The sequence below is a fragment of the Cynoglossus semilaevis genome, chromosome 1 (genome assembly GCF_000523025.1).
Source record: "Cynoglossus semilaevis isolate Cse_v1.0 chromosome 1, Cse_v1.0, whole genome shotgun sequence".
NCBI classification, from domain to species: Eukaryota; Metazoa; Chordata; class Actinopteri; order Pleuronectiformes; family Cynoglossidae; genus Cynoglossus; species Cynoglossus semilaevis.
This window is the reverse complement of record NC_024307.1, coordinates 6,980,519-6,997,044: the sequence shown is the minus strand read 5'-3', so window position 1 is coordinate 6,997,044 and position 16,526 is coordinate 6,980,519. Positions and strand designations below refer to the sequence as shown.

The 16,526-nt window shown below is 41.1% G+C and overlaps 3 protein-coding genes across 4 annotated transcripts in view; 1 reads left to right on the top strand and 2 right to left on the bottom strand.

The window, feature by feature from the left end:
* The window catches only part of slc38a6 (solute carrier family 38 member 6), a 16,367-nt gene extending 7,157 nt beyond the window's left edge, over nt 1–9,210 (bottom strand). Inside the window, exons 1-6 of the mRNA XM_008307498.3 lie at nt 8,983–9,210; nt 6,901–7,031; nt 6,707–6,780; nt 5,938–5,990; nt 5,110–5,149; nt 2,445–2,523 (exon numbers count right to left, since the gene is read on the bottom strand). Coding sequence (XP_008305720.1) covers nt 2,445–2,523; nt 5,110–5,149; nt 5,938–5,990; nt 6,707–6,780; nt 6,901–7,031; nt 8,983–9,066 — 461 coding nt within the window. The 5' untranslated portion in view covers nt 9,067–9,210. The remainder of the gene's footprint in view (nt 1–2,444; nt 2,524–5,109; nt 5,150–5,937; nt 5,991–6,706; nt 6,781–6,900; nt 7,032–8,982) is intronic.
* Nucleotides 9,211–9,242: 32 nt separating this feature from the next.
* Nucleotides 9,243–13,441, top strand: trmt5 (tRNA methyltransferase 5). Of its 2 annotated transcripts, none has more exons than XM_008307509.3 (5): nt 9,243–9,342; nt 9,471–10,048; nt 10,236–10,360; nt 11,403–12,048; nt 12,818–13,441. In XM_008307509.3, the coding sequence occupies exons 1-5, from the start codon at nt 9,335–9,337 to the stop codon at nt 12,877–12,879; spliced, it is 1,419 nt and encodes a 472-aa protein (XP_008305731.1). In that variant the 5' UTR covers nt 9,243–9,334; the 3' UTR covers nt 12,880–13,441. The 2 variants fall into 2 exon arrangements, with proteins under 2 accessions (XP_008305731.1, XP_008305740.1); XM_008307518.3 differs by having other exon boundaries at nt 9,331–9,381.
* Nucleotides 12,916–16,526, bottom strand: part of mnat1 (MNAT1 component of CDK activating kinase) — a 60,186-nt gene continuing 56,575 nt past the window's right edge. The window contains exon 8 of the mRNA XM_008307528.3: nt 12,916–13,748. Coding sequence (XP_008305750.1) covers nt 13,634–13,748 — 115 coding nt within the window. The 3' untranslated portion in view covers nt 12,916–13,633. The remainder of the gene's footprint in view (nt 13,749–16,526) is intronic.

Below are 16,526 nucleotides of genomic sequence, written 5' to 3'. Positions count from 1 at the left end.
GGTTTGCGGAGAAGGGGAATAATATTTTCCTTAGCTGAGGGATGGCCTTGATGGTTTATTGAGGATTGGGGAGGTAAAGGGAGAGGAAGAGGAGGAGGAGGAGGAGGGGGGGGCAGGGGGGAGGCAGCCTGAGAGGTGACACATGTGGAAGGCATGCCGGCTCCGTTGGGGTGCTCCTGCTGCTGTGTTGGACCGCAGCTTGGGGTCATGAGGGACTGGCTCCAACGCTCTTTATGGGGCTCCCACAGTCAGCAGCACCTGCTCCGACCACATCAACACCCACTGACCCCTGTTTGGCAGTTTCACAGCTGTGGTGTTTCCATAGGCGCTGATGGATTCGTCTGTGCGTCTACACCGTCTCTGCTCTGTAACTGGATGTCAAAGGGACCTGCGCTCTGACCCCCACGCTCTCCTGTCCAATCATTCCTACTCCATCTACCCTAAGTTTAGCTGACGCACCTCACCACAGCTTAGCTAGCCCCTTTCTCCACTTTTACATTCTGTTATGCAGACACGGAGATGAATAAAAAAGATTTGACCACTAGTGGGGTTCACTTTCAGAAGCCTGCAGGCTCACTGCACAGGCACAGGATACTTCGAAGACCCATGAAATGTGTAACATTTCACGGTATAACAGGACGCAGCACAGCTCTCAGCTGGGGCTGGAGTGTGACCGCCAACAAGTCAATTTCATGATACGTCCTGAAGATCAGCTACAGCCTGGCTGACCCTGCAAAAACCCAAAGCCATGGGGTCAGTCGTGTCTCTGGTTCTGTAAGCAGTGAGCATGTAGTTCCCCTCCCTCGCCTGCAGGTGTTGCTGTGCTGGTAGCGCAAATCCTTTTGTCTGTTGAATTTAGTTCACATCGGCCATTCCTACAGTATCTATCAATTACTACAGGGAATCAAACTAGCGATATTCTTGCTGTAAGGCAAGACAACTAACCACTCCTTCCTGCTGTGGTCTCAGATTCATTTTGTCAATATCCGGATCAATTTATATATAAAAAAACAGCATCTCTGCACATCAACACTGTGCCATAAACTGAACATGTTTTTTCAAACATTTTTGCGATATTGTACATTTGAACTAAATGAATAACAAATTATTTGTTCATGTGAAATAATTTCACCAACTAAAAAACAGTTTTACATAAATATTAATATTGTTACTTGTTTTTTTGTTATTCATGTAAAATAATTTCACCAACTAAAAACCAGTTTTATATAAATATTAATATTGTTACTTGTTTTTCGCATAAATAATTGCACTGAACCAGACCTAACCCATTAAAATGCATCAACAGCGCCCCTAGAGGGAAACGAAAGGAATTACAAGTTGTGTGTTTACACTGAAAACCAAACCTTTTACCAAGATAGGAAAAAAAAAAGCGTTACAATTAATGGGCCAGAGAAAAAAGACACTTTTGAATCTAACTCAACCCATTCCTTTCAGCTTTGATTAAATCTGGTGTTTGTGTTCGTTAACATCGCAAATCAGCTTAATAACAGAAATGTTTTGTTTCTCTCTGCGGTGAGCTGTAATTAGACTGGCAAAACTGATATCCCCTTGTATCAGTCTGATTCCGGGGAACATGTGTGAGAGATTTGGGGGTGAGAGGAGAGCACTAATACAAAGCAGCTGTGTGTGAAAGCGTCCGATGTTGACGGATTGGTCCGAGTGCAGCTACAGCTCTGCCTTCTGCCGCTGTGGCTCATAAGAAAGTGATGGAAGTTACATTTTTGGCCGCAAGGGCTCGTCCGCCCGAGCCAATCAGGAGCAACTCTGCTGAAGGTTGATGAACGACTGTGTCATAAACACATTTCCTCTGGGCACGATCCATGCAACACAACACGCAGCACGAGTGTCGAGCTCACAGACAAAGACGTAAATTCTTCTTCCGTCTCAAGTGCTTTTTTACATTTTTAAATGTGAGTGATGTCTGACTTTGTTTTAAGGCTTTTTTTTAAGTAGAGCTAGATTTACTCTGTTTTTTAAGTAATGAGTATATGAGTAGTATTTAATAAAAAAATACCAGATGTTAAAGTGGGCAGAAAGTAAATCTAAAATGGATTGTTTTTAAAATAAACAATTAAAAAATGGTGAAAAGATTTTGTGAAAGTTTAGTGGAAGTGGCTGGTTAATGGTAAACAGACGTTTCTAAACTTATAGCAAAGGGAGAAAAAAATGTTGATAAATAAGATTTAATTATAAACTACAAATAGTAGGTAACAATTAGGTAACAATTTGGAGCTAAATGTTAGCCACAGATACGTTGAAATGGGAACATAAATGGGGGAATAAATAAGGATTGATCTAAATTATATATTTTTACTGAAGCTACATACATCACAACATGGTTAAACAGAGGACATACTGTATATATATATATATACATATATATGGACAGATCAAATTACTGGACTAAACCGCTGACCACCTACCCCGTTTGGTTTGGGCCCATGAAGGTTTCTATGGCGGCTGGAAGCTCTGACTTCAAGATGAAGAGATAGGACGACATGGCTGAGGGGAGCAGAGGAAAGAGGTTCAGTCATTTTTTTTTAGATCAAATACATTTGTAAAAGCACACACTTCCAACAGAAACTAGTGAATCATAAACACTACACATGACAAACACTGTTATGATGCTGTGTTATCCAGCACAGGGAAACTGGAGGTCGGGTGGGATGACGGGGTGGAGGGTGAAGGGGTTGGGGGTGGTTGGGAGGGTGGGTGGGGGTGTAACAGCTCTGAGTTAATGCACAAGGGTGGGGCAGGCAGCTCAAAGAGATCATCAGAGAAAGCTCTTGCCGCTATGCAGATATTCCAGAGGCTGGAGCAGCAGCCACGGCAGAGGAATGCTAACAGTAATAATCTCTGACGCTAATCCAGGTATTTTTGCCCTTTTCCACCTCACCCGGAAACAGGATATTATGCGAATCTGACAGGTAGCGACATAATTCTCTGAGAGCTCAGGGAGCCAATGAGAGGACGGGTCAGGGTCACTCCTCAGAGGTCATGTTAGCTTCCAAAAATGGAGGCGCAAAAGGAGGGACAGGATGCAGTGGACCAGGAAAAGAGGATTTCAATGTAACGGGTTTGTTATGAACCAGGGATTTAGATGCAGTGTGTGGTCAGTCATAAAGGGAGGTAATGTTGGGGGGTTTAAATCTGTGAAGCCAGGCAGAGCCAGAGTTAGCCGGGGCCTTATTGCCTCCAGGCCACGTCTTGCACTCGCTCGTTTTAATAAGCCCAGACCCTAATCCCACAGATCCTGTATTTGTTTGGAAAAGAAAATTCCTCCAACAACGTTCCAGCCCACACAGACACAAGGACACACACTCTGAGAATAACCACTGGTGTTTATGAACACTAAGTCCTGTCAATAAGGTGGCATTAGGAGGGAGCAGTTTAGAAACGCCTCGACCAAAATGTTCCCGCAACAATTCAAATAATAGTTGGAGCACGCTCGAATGTCCTTAAAAAAGACAGAATACACAAAGCTAATCCTTTTTAATGCTTTTAACCAACTGCCCAACAAGTGTAGACTCAGGTTTGCCATTTAAAAGTAGACCCAGTAGGTGGCAGTACTAGTCGCTACTTAAAAGAAGCCCAGCCACTATAACCCCCCCCCCCAACCCCCCCAAAGCAGTGGTCTTAAGTGATGATTTGTTTTAAATATGTTTTATAATTAAATAAAAGGATAATCAAAAATTATTGCAAAGTAATTAAACTGCCACTGCAGCGCCCCCTGGAGGGGAGGGATAGGAGCCACATGGCCTTTGACTTGTACAGTTTTAAAGTTTTCTTGTGTAAGATTTACTGACATATAAAGGTGAATTCAAGTTTCAGTTGTTGGAGTTTTTCTCAGTTCAACATTTTCCTTTATTATTTTTTCTTTTATGTTGAAAAAAAATGCCCCGAATCAATATATAGATTGTCCACTAGGGGCTAAAGTAACATCAAACCATAATAAAACTTGGTTCTTTTAACACTAGTAGAAATCTTTTGTTTATAAATTATAAATTAATCTCAGTAATTAGTCTGTTTCTAAACCAGTGCAGCACAAACCAGTCCCTTCAACCACACGGGGATGAACAAACACTGACATTGGAGGCAAAACAAGCATGAACTGATGGTTAAGATTCAAGCAGATGGTTAACACCGAGCACAGCACTTGGACACGAGGTCCTGCAGGGGTCATACTTACGTCTCTAAAACATAAAAAAGACCTTTGAGTGGAGAAAAAGGGATTGTTATTAGCAGAGTGTTAAGAAAACATGTTCTAATAATGAGCATTTATGTACAATTGCTGTAAACCTGCCGAGTGAAAACAGTGATGGGGGACAGAGCCACTTTCTGTTCATCAGGACTGAAGGCAGCGATGGACTGGAAGAGCTCTGGGCTCTGGGCAGTAATTAAGGTCAATTGCCCCATCAGCCTTTGGCAGTGCAGATGAATGTTTACTCAGTCAGGCTAATTGCACTCTTATAAAAGAGGCCCAGGGTGTAGACAGATGCATGCTGGAGTGCTGGGCTCTCACAATGGCAAACACACTGCCCCATGCTGAGAAAACCACAAACATACCAGAGGGTACGGCAATAACCCACTCAGCCGTGTCACTAATGACTGCGGAGGGGAGCTACCACCTCTGCTCTCAGCTGTCTGGGAGGCAGGGACATTTGTGGCTGATGCAGATAGAGCAGGACGTAGCGGCGGACTAATGGGGGAGGCGGCGGGGGAGTAAAGAGATGACTCCACGTTCAAAGGAATGGTGCTGGTTTACCATCAGTGATCAATTAGACTCTACAGTCTGGTCTCAGACACGAGGGATGGGGGGGGGGGCTGGGGACACCAGTGACAGTGTCAAAGGTTATCAGTGAAGTCGGGGTAATGGAATCACAGGAAGGAGGGATTGACACTCAGCATAGAGCTACCAGACCTCCAGTAGGAGGCACTATCGACCTCCACACTGAAGGGTCCAGAGTCTGGCTCTCAGCACTCTTGACCCGCCTCACCACTGTACTTTGAGCAGAACCACAAAATCAATTTGTCTAACATGTCAGAAATAATGTGCCTGAATGTAGAGGAAAAATGAGGTCGACTTACCACCGATATTCTGGACGATAATAGTGACGGCTACTAGATACTGAAAACAAAATTTGAAAAGATTAGTGAAAAAACGTTCATAAAATATACAAGTGTAAAAGCAGAAAATGAAATTAGTGCGCGTTGGCAGCAAAAATGCTGTTGGAATACGGTTAAGAATGTCATCATGTGGACTTCAAACACTTCAACCTTACATTCCAGTAAAAATGAGTTTTATTGGAGGGTTAAATGGTCAACTAGGTTTCTAGTGTGACAACAATTTTCTCTGCATCTGACTGTAACACCTGGCAGACAAATACAGCTAAGAAAAATGCTAAGAAAATGAATTCCTTAGTATACCAAAATGGGCTAAAATTAACCGAACAAGTTAGCAATAAAACAGCCTCAAGTTAGCAAAATAGCAAAAACTAGCTAATAACTGACAAATGAATAATACAATTATCCAAATCAGATGTTTTAATGTACAATAGACATTTTTGACCACAATAAAGTTACTAGATAAAACATTTATCAGAATTTATTGCTGAAATGGACAAAACTACAGATGAATTAGCAACGAACTAGCTACAAGATGGCTACTTCACAGCTAACTAAGATTAGCCAAGAAATGGGAAAAACCCCAACATTAAAATAACAAAAGACAAACTTAAAACAATAAGCTTGTTTGTTTTCAAAATACAAGGTACGCTAATAGGTAGCTGAAAAATATTTAGAAATGTAGTTAAAATGACTTTTTAAATCAAACATATACCCAAAGACATATTGGAATAAGCTACAAAAACGCTGTTAAAACAATCACACTCTCACCAAAAGGAAAACAACACTTACTTTTCCTGGTTTTTGTAAGGCTCTTCTTCCAAGATCTTCATAAGTATTGATGCCTATGAGGGTCAAATAGAAAAAAAAAATAAAAAAAATAAAACAGCCTAATATTTCTTGGATAAAAAAAAAACAACTCTCTTTTTGATTTTGACACATTTAAAGGTCATTTAATCCTATATTTCCCCCCAGGTGATAAACAAATAATAAGAGAATAATTTCATGGTTTCAATTGGTTTAAAAGGGAGATAAAAAATAAAATTTAAGAATAATTTCATGGTTTCAATGGGTTTAAAAGGGAGATAAAAAATAAAATAATGTATCAATATATGTAAAGATTTATTTAAGTAGAATATTTATTTAACTGTATTATATAAAAATTAATTATAAAACCTTGTAAACTGACCATTAAGTTTCTATCTAAATTGTCTAATCTCATTGTCGTGCTCTGTACTATTTACATGGCAGTATTTTATCAAGCTATTTTCTTATCTGCTCATATCATTGTATCTATACAATGGTAATGAATAAGAAAACAGTCAGTCTGATAACATTGAAAAAAAACAACACTACGCTTGAAAAAGCTTGAATCGTGTCCTTATCTCTTTTATTTCCTCTGTCATTTAAAGCCAGTTAAATAAACAAAGCACAAATGTATTCACAAACAGAGGAGTTGAACAGGGTTAAATTAATCTAATTTGAATGGAAGCCCACAGATAAAGTCACAGGGAGTCGCTTGTCTAAAATTAGGCTGCGTTAACTGATATCAATCACTCACCTGTTTCATCACAGAGCTTCAAAAGGAGATGTATAGAGTATGTAGCCAGGACAGAAACTAGCGCCAACAGGAGGCTGCAGAGAAAAGAGTAGAGACAGAGAATGTCAGAATCTGTCACAGATCAATAACATTTTGTTGAGTTTTATGTCAATTGTTTTTCTGCAGCTGGTGTTGTTTTTTCGGAGTTTCCTCACCTGAAACCAACGATGCCGGTGTTCGCCATGGCGTACGCCAGACCCAATATACCACTGCCCATGATGGCGTTCATCAGGTTGAAGACGGAGGAGGCGAAGGAAGCTCCTTTGGCTCTGGTCCGCCCTGATCCCTGCGTCAGGGATAGAACAAAAAGAATAAATGTGTTTATTTATGTCGGAGTATTTGGAGACTGAATCAGGAACAACTGGCCGGTGTTCATGATGGATGACATGAAACTACGCTGCAGTGGCATGTGGGATCAGGGAATGGAAATGGGAATGGATGGGCTGGGATTTGAGCGGCTGGTTGTGGGACAGCTGCCGGAGCTCAGGATAAACTGCTTGACCTCTGTAATAAGGGATATCCTGCAGAGAATGAGTGGCAACTCTGGTGTCAGTGTCACAACAAGCTCACGTCGACCTGTTAGCCACGACATCTGATTCAACTCTGAGTTACAGTTGTGGAAGAGAGGACGTCGACTTTAAGACCCCGTGTAATTAAACAGTTGAGGACAAAAAGGTCACCCACCACCACATCCTCACTGCAAGAGAACTGAATTATTTTTTAACAATTTCCCAACTGCTTTTTTTTAAATATTGAAAGATTTATTGTCCGTTAACTTAAAAGATTTCCTGTGGGATTTAAATGACTAACACAAACTTTGAGTTTGTAAAGTGTATTAATTCTATTTACTTTATTTTCTGATTTATTATAATTATTTAATTTTTTTAAATGCTGCTGGAATTTGAATAAATGGACTAAAATATTCCAAAACGTAGAACCAAAAATATGTGATTTCAAATTTAAGAAATGTAGACGAGCTCAAGAAGCCTCTTGGATGAAAGGTGAAACATCTTCAGAAAAAAACCTACTCCGTCCAGTTGCCCTCGACGTAACTATTTGTTGGTTAACTGTATGCAGTTGAAGCTACAAAAAAGAAGACACTTCAGTAGAACAGTCACTGAGTAATGAGTGAATGAGTGGAACTGGACTAAAAACCAACCGTCAATTAAATTCTCACGCAGTTTCATTCCCTTCTGATGTGTTGTGATTGGTTTCAGACGATGATGGGATTAATTCTCATCATGTGCCGTCAACATGTTTGAATTGTTTACTGATAAGTAATGGTTCGGAAATAACATCAACAGGGGATATATCACTCAATCACCATTTACAATTCTATTTTAGAACAATTTAAAACATACATAGAAATTTGACCAAAAAAACATTTAGCATTAGCTACTTCATATTCCTGCCTTCACTGGGACTATATTTAGAATTACTACTCCTTGTACTACTACATGTGAGTGTTTTCCTCAGTTTCTAATCATATTTGGTCATTTAGCTGATCTGAAGAATGAAAACACTGCTTTACATCTGTGCCCTCCACAGCCTTAAGGAGAATTCAAATCATGCAAGCACAGCTAAAAGCAGGACAAGTAGTGTTAATATGTAACTACACAAAGTACTCTCTGTTGAACTCACTGCAAAAAAAAAACAAAAAAAAAACTGCACAATGCTGTGAAATGTATCTTCACATCTTATGTGTTGCACCTGTAGTTAAAGTTGACTCTTTTGTTAGGTGCTGACAGAGTGAATAACACTGCAAAACATTTACTGATACAGAAATGAGTGACATTTCTATCCAGGTACAATTTTGACTTTTCAAAAAAGAAGATGCAAGTATTTGTTTAGAATTTTTTTTAGAATAATTTACATAATCTATATATATATATATATATATTGTTATTTAATCAAGCCATATTTTGAAAATAATGTTTTTTTTCTTACTATTTTAATAATATGAGGATGTTGGAAAAAATCCTACGCGTTTTGACAGATTTCCACTTAATTTAACTTCTTAGTTAGTTCTTAGTTCTCTGTGTTACAGCAAACTACATATAATGAATATTTTTGTGAACAATATAGAGACAGATTGCAGACATTTCATGTCTTAAAAATGCAGTCTGGTCGATTACAGAACCACAACGACAATTATAACATCAAAATTCAAAGCCTTTCCATGATTTCAAACCATGTTATTGACCATAACACAGGACACAGTGGTGTTTTATACTTACATTAGGTAATAAAGGAGCAGCTTCGGAGTCGTCTCCGTCCACAGCGGTGTATGACTCTCTGAGTGCATCTCCGTTCAAACTCATTTTCTCCCCGAACCACCAGAACCTCCTCACGACTCTGTACTGACTTACTCCACGCCTAAAATCGCCCTTAAAACCCCTCTGATTAAATCATCAGCAGTTCTCTGTTTGTTGTTGTCCGCCAGGTCATGTGACACAAAGCTTCCGTCGCTCGTATGCGTCATAGATCAGACCATCCAATCACAAGTGGGCCGTTTGCTCCTCTAACCAATCAGCAGCCACTAACCGTCGAACATTGATGACGCTTTAGAAGCGTGTATGGGAGAACAGGATGTCAAGGTCTGAACCCGAAACCGCGTTCCATCAATGATTGAAACAGTATCTGACTTTTAATATCGTTTCTGTGATGTTTATGTTATTGCTTAACTTTATTCATGTCCTTTTCTCATTTCCGTCTTCTTTTTCAGGCTCCTCAGGAGACTCGTCACACCTGTAAACAATCAAAGGAATCAAAAACCAGCGGCTACACGCCTCCGGTATCAAACATCAGCTCCACAGTCTGCTGATAAACCCCTCATGGAGCCCAAACTGTACCAACCACCCTCAGCGGTCAGAGGTATGACCACTCTGGACAAGGAAGCCTTCACACAGACCATCACTGTCCCAGCCTTGAGGGTGCCCACTAAGGTGTTGAACAAAGTGATAAAGAGCTTGAAGAAGGCCACAATCCAGCGCCCTGGTGTGCAGCGGGTCCTAGCAGACACAGAGGACAGTGTTGCCTTTCGCCTGGTCCTGTTGGACCCTCACAGAATCTCATCCAAAAGCTCATTCTCAGAGTCTGAAGCTGAGGCTCTGAGGTCTTTCAGTGTCAACGAGGAGCTCCAGTACCAAGACCTGAAACTGACCTATGACAACCTGAAGACTGAAGAAGTGCTGGAGGCAGTGCTGCCCGAGGGTCAGGACGTGACCTCGGCCTTCAGCAGGGTGGGACACATCGCACACATGAACCTCAGGGACCATCAGCTGCCCTACAAGAACCTCATAGGTGAGACGGAAACATCTCATATATATATATGTGTGTGTTTATATATTTTAATATATGTATATATTTAAATATATACATGTATATATAAATATATAAAAACACGCTTTGCCGAATGTAAATATACATGTAGACATGTATATTAAAAATAAATAAATTGGGTTTGACGTCTCTGTCTGTTCCACTGTAGGTCAGGTCATCATGGACAAAAACCCTGGTGTGACCTGTGTGGTGAATAAAACCAACATCATCGACTCAACCTACCGCAACTTTAAGATGGAGCTGATGGCTGGGGAGGAGAACATGGTGGCCAAGGTAAGATAAGTCAATACGCCAATAATCATTGGCATCGACTGCATTTCCAACCATCGTCGACTTCGACATCGGTCCGGGAGATAAAATTGCCAAATACAATTACACGCACAAGGAGTTTGACCTGGGACATTGGTACAATATTATGAAATGAAATGATGTACAGAAATACCTCGACATACAAGAATAATTTGTTCCAGGACCGAGCTCGTAACTCGATGCGCTTGTATCACAAATCATTTTGTCCAATAAGAAATAACAGGAAAAAAAGAAGAAAAAAACTCCCTTATTGGTGCTAATAACAATGGAAAAAAACATGTTTTTAATTGCTATAGAGACATACACTAAAAATGATAGTATATAAGGATTCCCGTGATATAAAATAAAATGTGGTTTTAATTATGAGTTCTTAGAGAGAGAAAGTCTCTCTAAGAGAGAAAATTACAAAGAAAACGCAAACACCATATGGAAGACTCGTGGGAGATGCGTACGGAAGTCGACGAACACGTGATTTTTTTGAGGAAGTTTTTTTCCTCATACTGCTATTTAGTATTTGATTTTATACATTTTTTTAAATACTTACTTCTTGTGAAGTCCTTTTTTGTTTAGTGAAGCATAAGTTTGTGTTTTATTTCTAAATCCTGAGACTTCTTATGACCAATAACAACCTTGAATCTTGTGGTCCAAGGAAGAGAAGATGAGATATTGGTTGTGATCCAATGATCCAGCCTGGATCAGGTCTGACAGGTTGCCCTTCCCACGCTGCTCTCCAGTTTCCTCTAAAAACATTGATTAAAAAAAAACAAAAAAACATCTGAACTTCCTTCTTCCTTCTTTAATTTCTTCGCTGCTTCAGTCGCTGCACCGACAGACGTTACAGTCGAACTGATGAAACCAAATAGTTTTTGGTTTTCAGAGGATACCAACATTTCAGGTTTCAGACTAATTGACCAGAACAGGAACCACAGTCTGGAAGTTTCCTGTTGTTTTTAGATGAAACATTGCTTGTCAACATTGCTGATGCTCATTTGTCTGTATGTTCCAGGTAAAAGAAAACGGCGTAGCGTACGAGTTTGATTTCTCTAAAGTTTACTGGAACCCACGACTGAGCACCGAACACCAGCGTGTGGTGGAGCTCGTCAAACGGGAGGACACCGTGTTCGATGTGTTTGCCGGCGTCGGACCTTTCGCCATCCCGGCCGCACGAGTGGGCGCCAACGTTTTCGCCAATGACCTCAACCCGGAGTCGCACCGATGGTTGCAGCACAACTGCAAACTCAACAAGGTGGAGAACAAAGTGCGAACGTTCAACCTGGACGGCAGAGCTTTTATCAGAGGACCTGTGAAGCAGCAACTTCCTGCTCTGCTCAAAGAACAAAGGAACGTTCATATAGTGATGAACCTGCCGGCCTTGGCCTTGGAGTTTCTGGACGCCTTCAGGGGCCTCCTGCAGGAGCAGGCGCCCTCTGACGACAACTTACCGACGGTGTACTGCTACAGCTTTTCAAAGGATGACAACCCTGCCGAAGATGTGACCAAGAGGGCGTCACAGATCCTGGGGTTCTGTGTGCAGGACAGGAGCTCCGTGCAGTTTGTGCGAAACGTAGCACCGAACAAGGACATGATGTGTTTGAGATTCACGCTCCCTGAAGAGGTTCTTTACAGCAGCGGTGAAGAGCAGGAACAGACAGGTGAGATCTGACCTTAGTTCATGTTTAGGGAGTCATTCATGATGGTGGTTAGAGCAGTGGTTCTTCATTATTTTCTGTCATGCTGCCCCTTGGGGATAGAAATGTTTTCACATCCCCCGACCCACACTCCAACGAATTGAAATACCTTGAACCTGATGACACATACTGTATATCGTTATCTGTACAAACCACTGTATGAGTTGCTGCCACCTAGTGACTGGAGGTTTTTTTTTTTTTTATCATTCAAACATTACAGCAGTTGTGCCATATTCCATTGGAAACCCCGTCCCACTATTTGAGAAGTACTGCCTTAGAGCAACATTAGAGATTACCAGTTTGCTGGTTCAATTCCTGCCGAGTAGCAAAAGAGTCAGAGTAAACTGAACCAGACTCCATGTGAAGGTGGTTTGAACCCTGGACGGTTAAATATGTTAATGTAGAGCCTCATAAATAGACAACCGTTCACACTGACTTTCACACCTAAAAACAGTGACGTTGTTGCTGTACGACAAGGTCACTCACCACTGCACTACCATCACATCACAGGCCATGGTTTTTTTATCGACTTCTATTATTACAGAAAATGTTAAAAATAAAATATATTTTATTCAGTAGCTTTACTGATGTTGAGTACTTTGTACACAAAAGATAAAGATTAAAGTCCATAAAAAGTATTTCTGCATCACAACCATTCAGATTTAACACTCACTACGTCATAACGTATTTGATTTGTTATTAACCCCGTAACTGGTTTCTGACTTACCCACAGAGACGGCAGAAGAACCGGCCCTGAAGAGACAGAAGTGTGAAGAAACTACAGAGTCAACATAGAAATACTTCATATTTTAGTTACATTCTTTTTTTTTCTTTTTTTTAAAGTCAGAAGTTGTGTTTTATGGTTGCATTTGTTCCTGTATTTTTTAAAATATCCTTTTGCTGTAAAGTGCTTTAATTACAATTGGATTTCTTTTCCAACAAAGCAGCTGAGTGATGTATTCACTTATATTATTCCATCTGCTTCTAAAAAGTTAAATGACGACCTTATCTTTTGTGCTTCACTCCAAAGAAATTTACATTTTAATTTTTTTATGCATTTAGCAGACGCTTTTATCCAAAGCGACGAACAGAGGAGGATTAACATTATCAAGCATTTGGTTCCTCTGGGAATTGAACCCAGGACTCACTGCTTGTTTCTGAGGCAGGCGTGCTAACTGCTACACTATTGAAATGATCATAAAACAGAAAAAAAAGTCAAATGCTTGAATGTGGTCTTCAAAGTGCCTACATCTGAGAGGGTAAATCCTGCTGCGGAAGATGTTCATTTTTATTGGATTGTTCTTCTGTTCTAAACCCTTCTTCACGGAATTATCAATAAAACCTTTAGTTGACAGATGCTCACTGTTGAAAATCTGTTATTTATTCAAATATAACATTACAAAATATAAAAAAGTATTTACATCTTTACCAAAAAGGAGTCTCTGTCTGCTGCAGCAGCTCACTGCAGGTTCTACTGAGGTCAGGTTCTACTGAGGTCAGGTTCTACTGAGGGTTCAGTCACATTTCTATCCCGCAGCTGCTGTCAATCCTACGACGGGAACAGGCCACTGAAGGCGTCCTGAATGGCTCGATGACAGGCCAGGGCTGAGGTGTATCCTCCAGCTGTGTCCTGAGGCATGGCCGCCCGCACGTGGTTCAGATACCTGAGAACACAGTGATGTGTGGTCAGGATCAGGGTTCACGTCAGTGCTTTAAATCAGTGGAAAAGGCTCCAATTCCACCTGCGGCTTTAAACAGTTCTCGGATCAACTTCTGTCACTGTTCATTAATTTATCATTTTTATAATTAAAAGAGCTCAAATGAAAACTGACCTCACAGAAGGCGGGTTTGGCAATTAGACAAATGATAACTCAACGCTAATAAAATTAAAACAGTAGAAGAAAACGTACAAATTAGCGATAATAACAAAAATGTTAATGAACAAAAAATCTTTTCCTAAAAACATCTGATCAACAAAAATGACTAAAGACAAAAAAAAAAAAAAAAACGTAACAAAATGTCTCTGCCGGGAATTGAGGAGCTAAAATGAAGCGAACCAAGAAACAAAAATCCAAACGTTACCATAAATTGATAACATTTTTGCTAACAAATTAAAAAGAATCTGAAAACAAAAATGTAGCCAAGGAAAAACAAGTTATACAAAAACTAAAAGTTTCCCAGGGGAGTAGCTTTTAGAGAAGATGGAATAGAGAAAACAGAAAGGAAAAAAGTAGAAAACATTTAGCCAAAGGCTAACTAAAAGTTGTCAGGGTAGAAAAAAAAGAAAAGGCAACAACATGACTCCAGGTTTGCCTAAACATCTATCTATATCTAGTTCAGTTCCGTGAGTATAACGTGCTGGTTTTTAAATTTGACCTGGTAAAAGTAACGGTGGCTTCTTGTCTACTGGTTGAAAAAAACAAACATAGTTCCTGTAGAATGAAAGAGTTTATTCTTCATTTAATCCACACTTACGGATGTTTGCTTTAAGTCCTCTAGAAAACGTTGGCTCTTTGATGAGATCAACAAAAAGACTCATATGCTAACAGTGGAACACCTTGTGTCTAAAAGCCTCTCCGGCGCAGCTCTATTAAAGTATTATAGGTGTCTTGTATTTGTCTAAGTGCTAACAGATGTATCCTGCCAAGGGTTCTTAAGAAAAGCCAAAAGTCACTATTTATTTGACATCGGTGAAAAAAACAGAAGAGTTTAGCTGATCATTTAGCGGTGGGTGGCTAGGGGGGGGGGTGTGTTAGCAGTGCAGCCACTTTAATCCTTCCTGCGCTGTTACTTTTGATCAAAAATGGACGTTTTTTGGTCACATGTTCGTCGCTGCTTTCTCCTTTCATTTGGCTACAAAGTTGAAAAAGCAAAGTCCAACGACTGAGACGACACGGAGCTCTGCCCCTCACTACTGCCCCCCCTCCCCCGTCTGCAGAAACCAAAGCTCTGGTGCAGAGGTCCAGAGCCCTCACATGAGTCGGGCTCTGTGGCCCTTGTTCCTGTGAGTGGAGGAAACATCAAAGTGAAACAGGAATCAAGAGCACAGACAGTCCTCTGTGATTTCATCGTCATTCAGACTGCTTTACAGAGTAACCCAACACCTGTGGGGAGGCTCTGAGTGAGCGAGCGGGGGCCAGACTGTGTGTGTGTGTGTGTACCTACAGTGTGATGGATGGACAAGCACAAAAAAGTGTCGGTGAGACTGAGCACTGAATTGTTCTGGAGGGTTTTTTTTTGCACTTTGAAGACAAGCCACGTAATTCCTAAAGGAAGCTGCATCTACTCTGTGTCATTTCAAAACTAAAACAAGGGAGACTCAGAGCCTTTCAGAGTCTTTCTTCAATTCCTGTGTGTCTGTTCAACCAAACAGGCCAAGGTTTCACACTGTGACATCCTTATGATTCATTACAAACACCTTTAGGGACATCTTGGTTTGATGGTGCATCACGGGATTTTTCTAATGTAAAATACAGTATGTGCCGCGGCCTAGCGTTTTTATACCGAATGGTTTTGATATGACCGCTTACTGACGCCGTCTGTTGTCTGTTGTCTGTACTCTGACTTCAGTGTGCGGCATTTCTCCGCATGAATGTCATCACATGCCAGTGACGGCCTCGTGAATGTTTACAACAGACGGGGAAAGTGAGAAAAGGAGCAGCATGAGATGTCAGTCAGTCAGTCAGTCAGTCAGTCAGTCAGTCAGTCAGCCCCGCACACAAAGACCACTCATCAGCCACTAGAGAAACAACACACAAGTTCAAAACAGGAGGCTCAGTGATTAATAATAACTTCATTAGGCCCAAGCTGCTGTAGCCTGTCCTTCAGAGCACTTGAGGGAGGTCTTCTCATATGGCTTCCTGCATCGGATGAGTGCTATCTATTGATTATATTGTACTGGGCCTTTTTAATGGTGAAAAAAGTGGGCTATTTACAGCCTGGCTAAGTCTGCTCTTCCTGCTAATCTAATCCCCAAGCTACTCATGTGGTCATTCCTTCCAAGAAAGCTGAGAGCTCTGTGTAACTTTATACCTGCCTGCCCCTAAGGAGGGAGGGAGGGAGAGAGGGAGGGAGGACATGAAAACCCTCTTCTCTAAAACCAACCCTGGCTGCCCTCTGCTCACCCCTAACACCCGGGGTTAGTTCAGTTCTGCTCCATTAACTCAGCGGCTGTATCCGAAACACTTCCTGTAAGACGGGCCGCCGCGTTCACGCACGCACGCATTTACTGGCCGTGGACGTCCACGATGCAGTGGAAGACTCTCGCTTTTTGAAGTGACTATACTCGGGGGGCGGGGGCCGAGGGGGACGCGGACTGACGACACCTTCTGACTTGCAACAACAAGAAGTGCCTTAAAAAGTCAGCCTACAAAAACAGACCCTTTCACACAATCTTCAATCATAAAACCAGATACAGACACAGAACACACCCCCCCCCACCA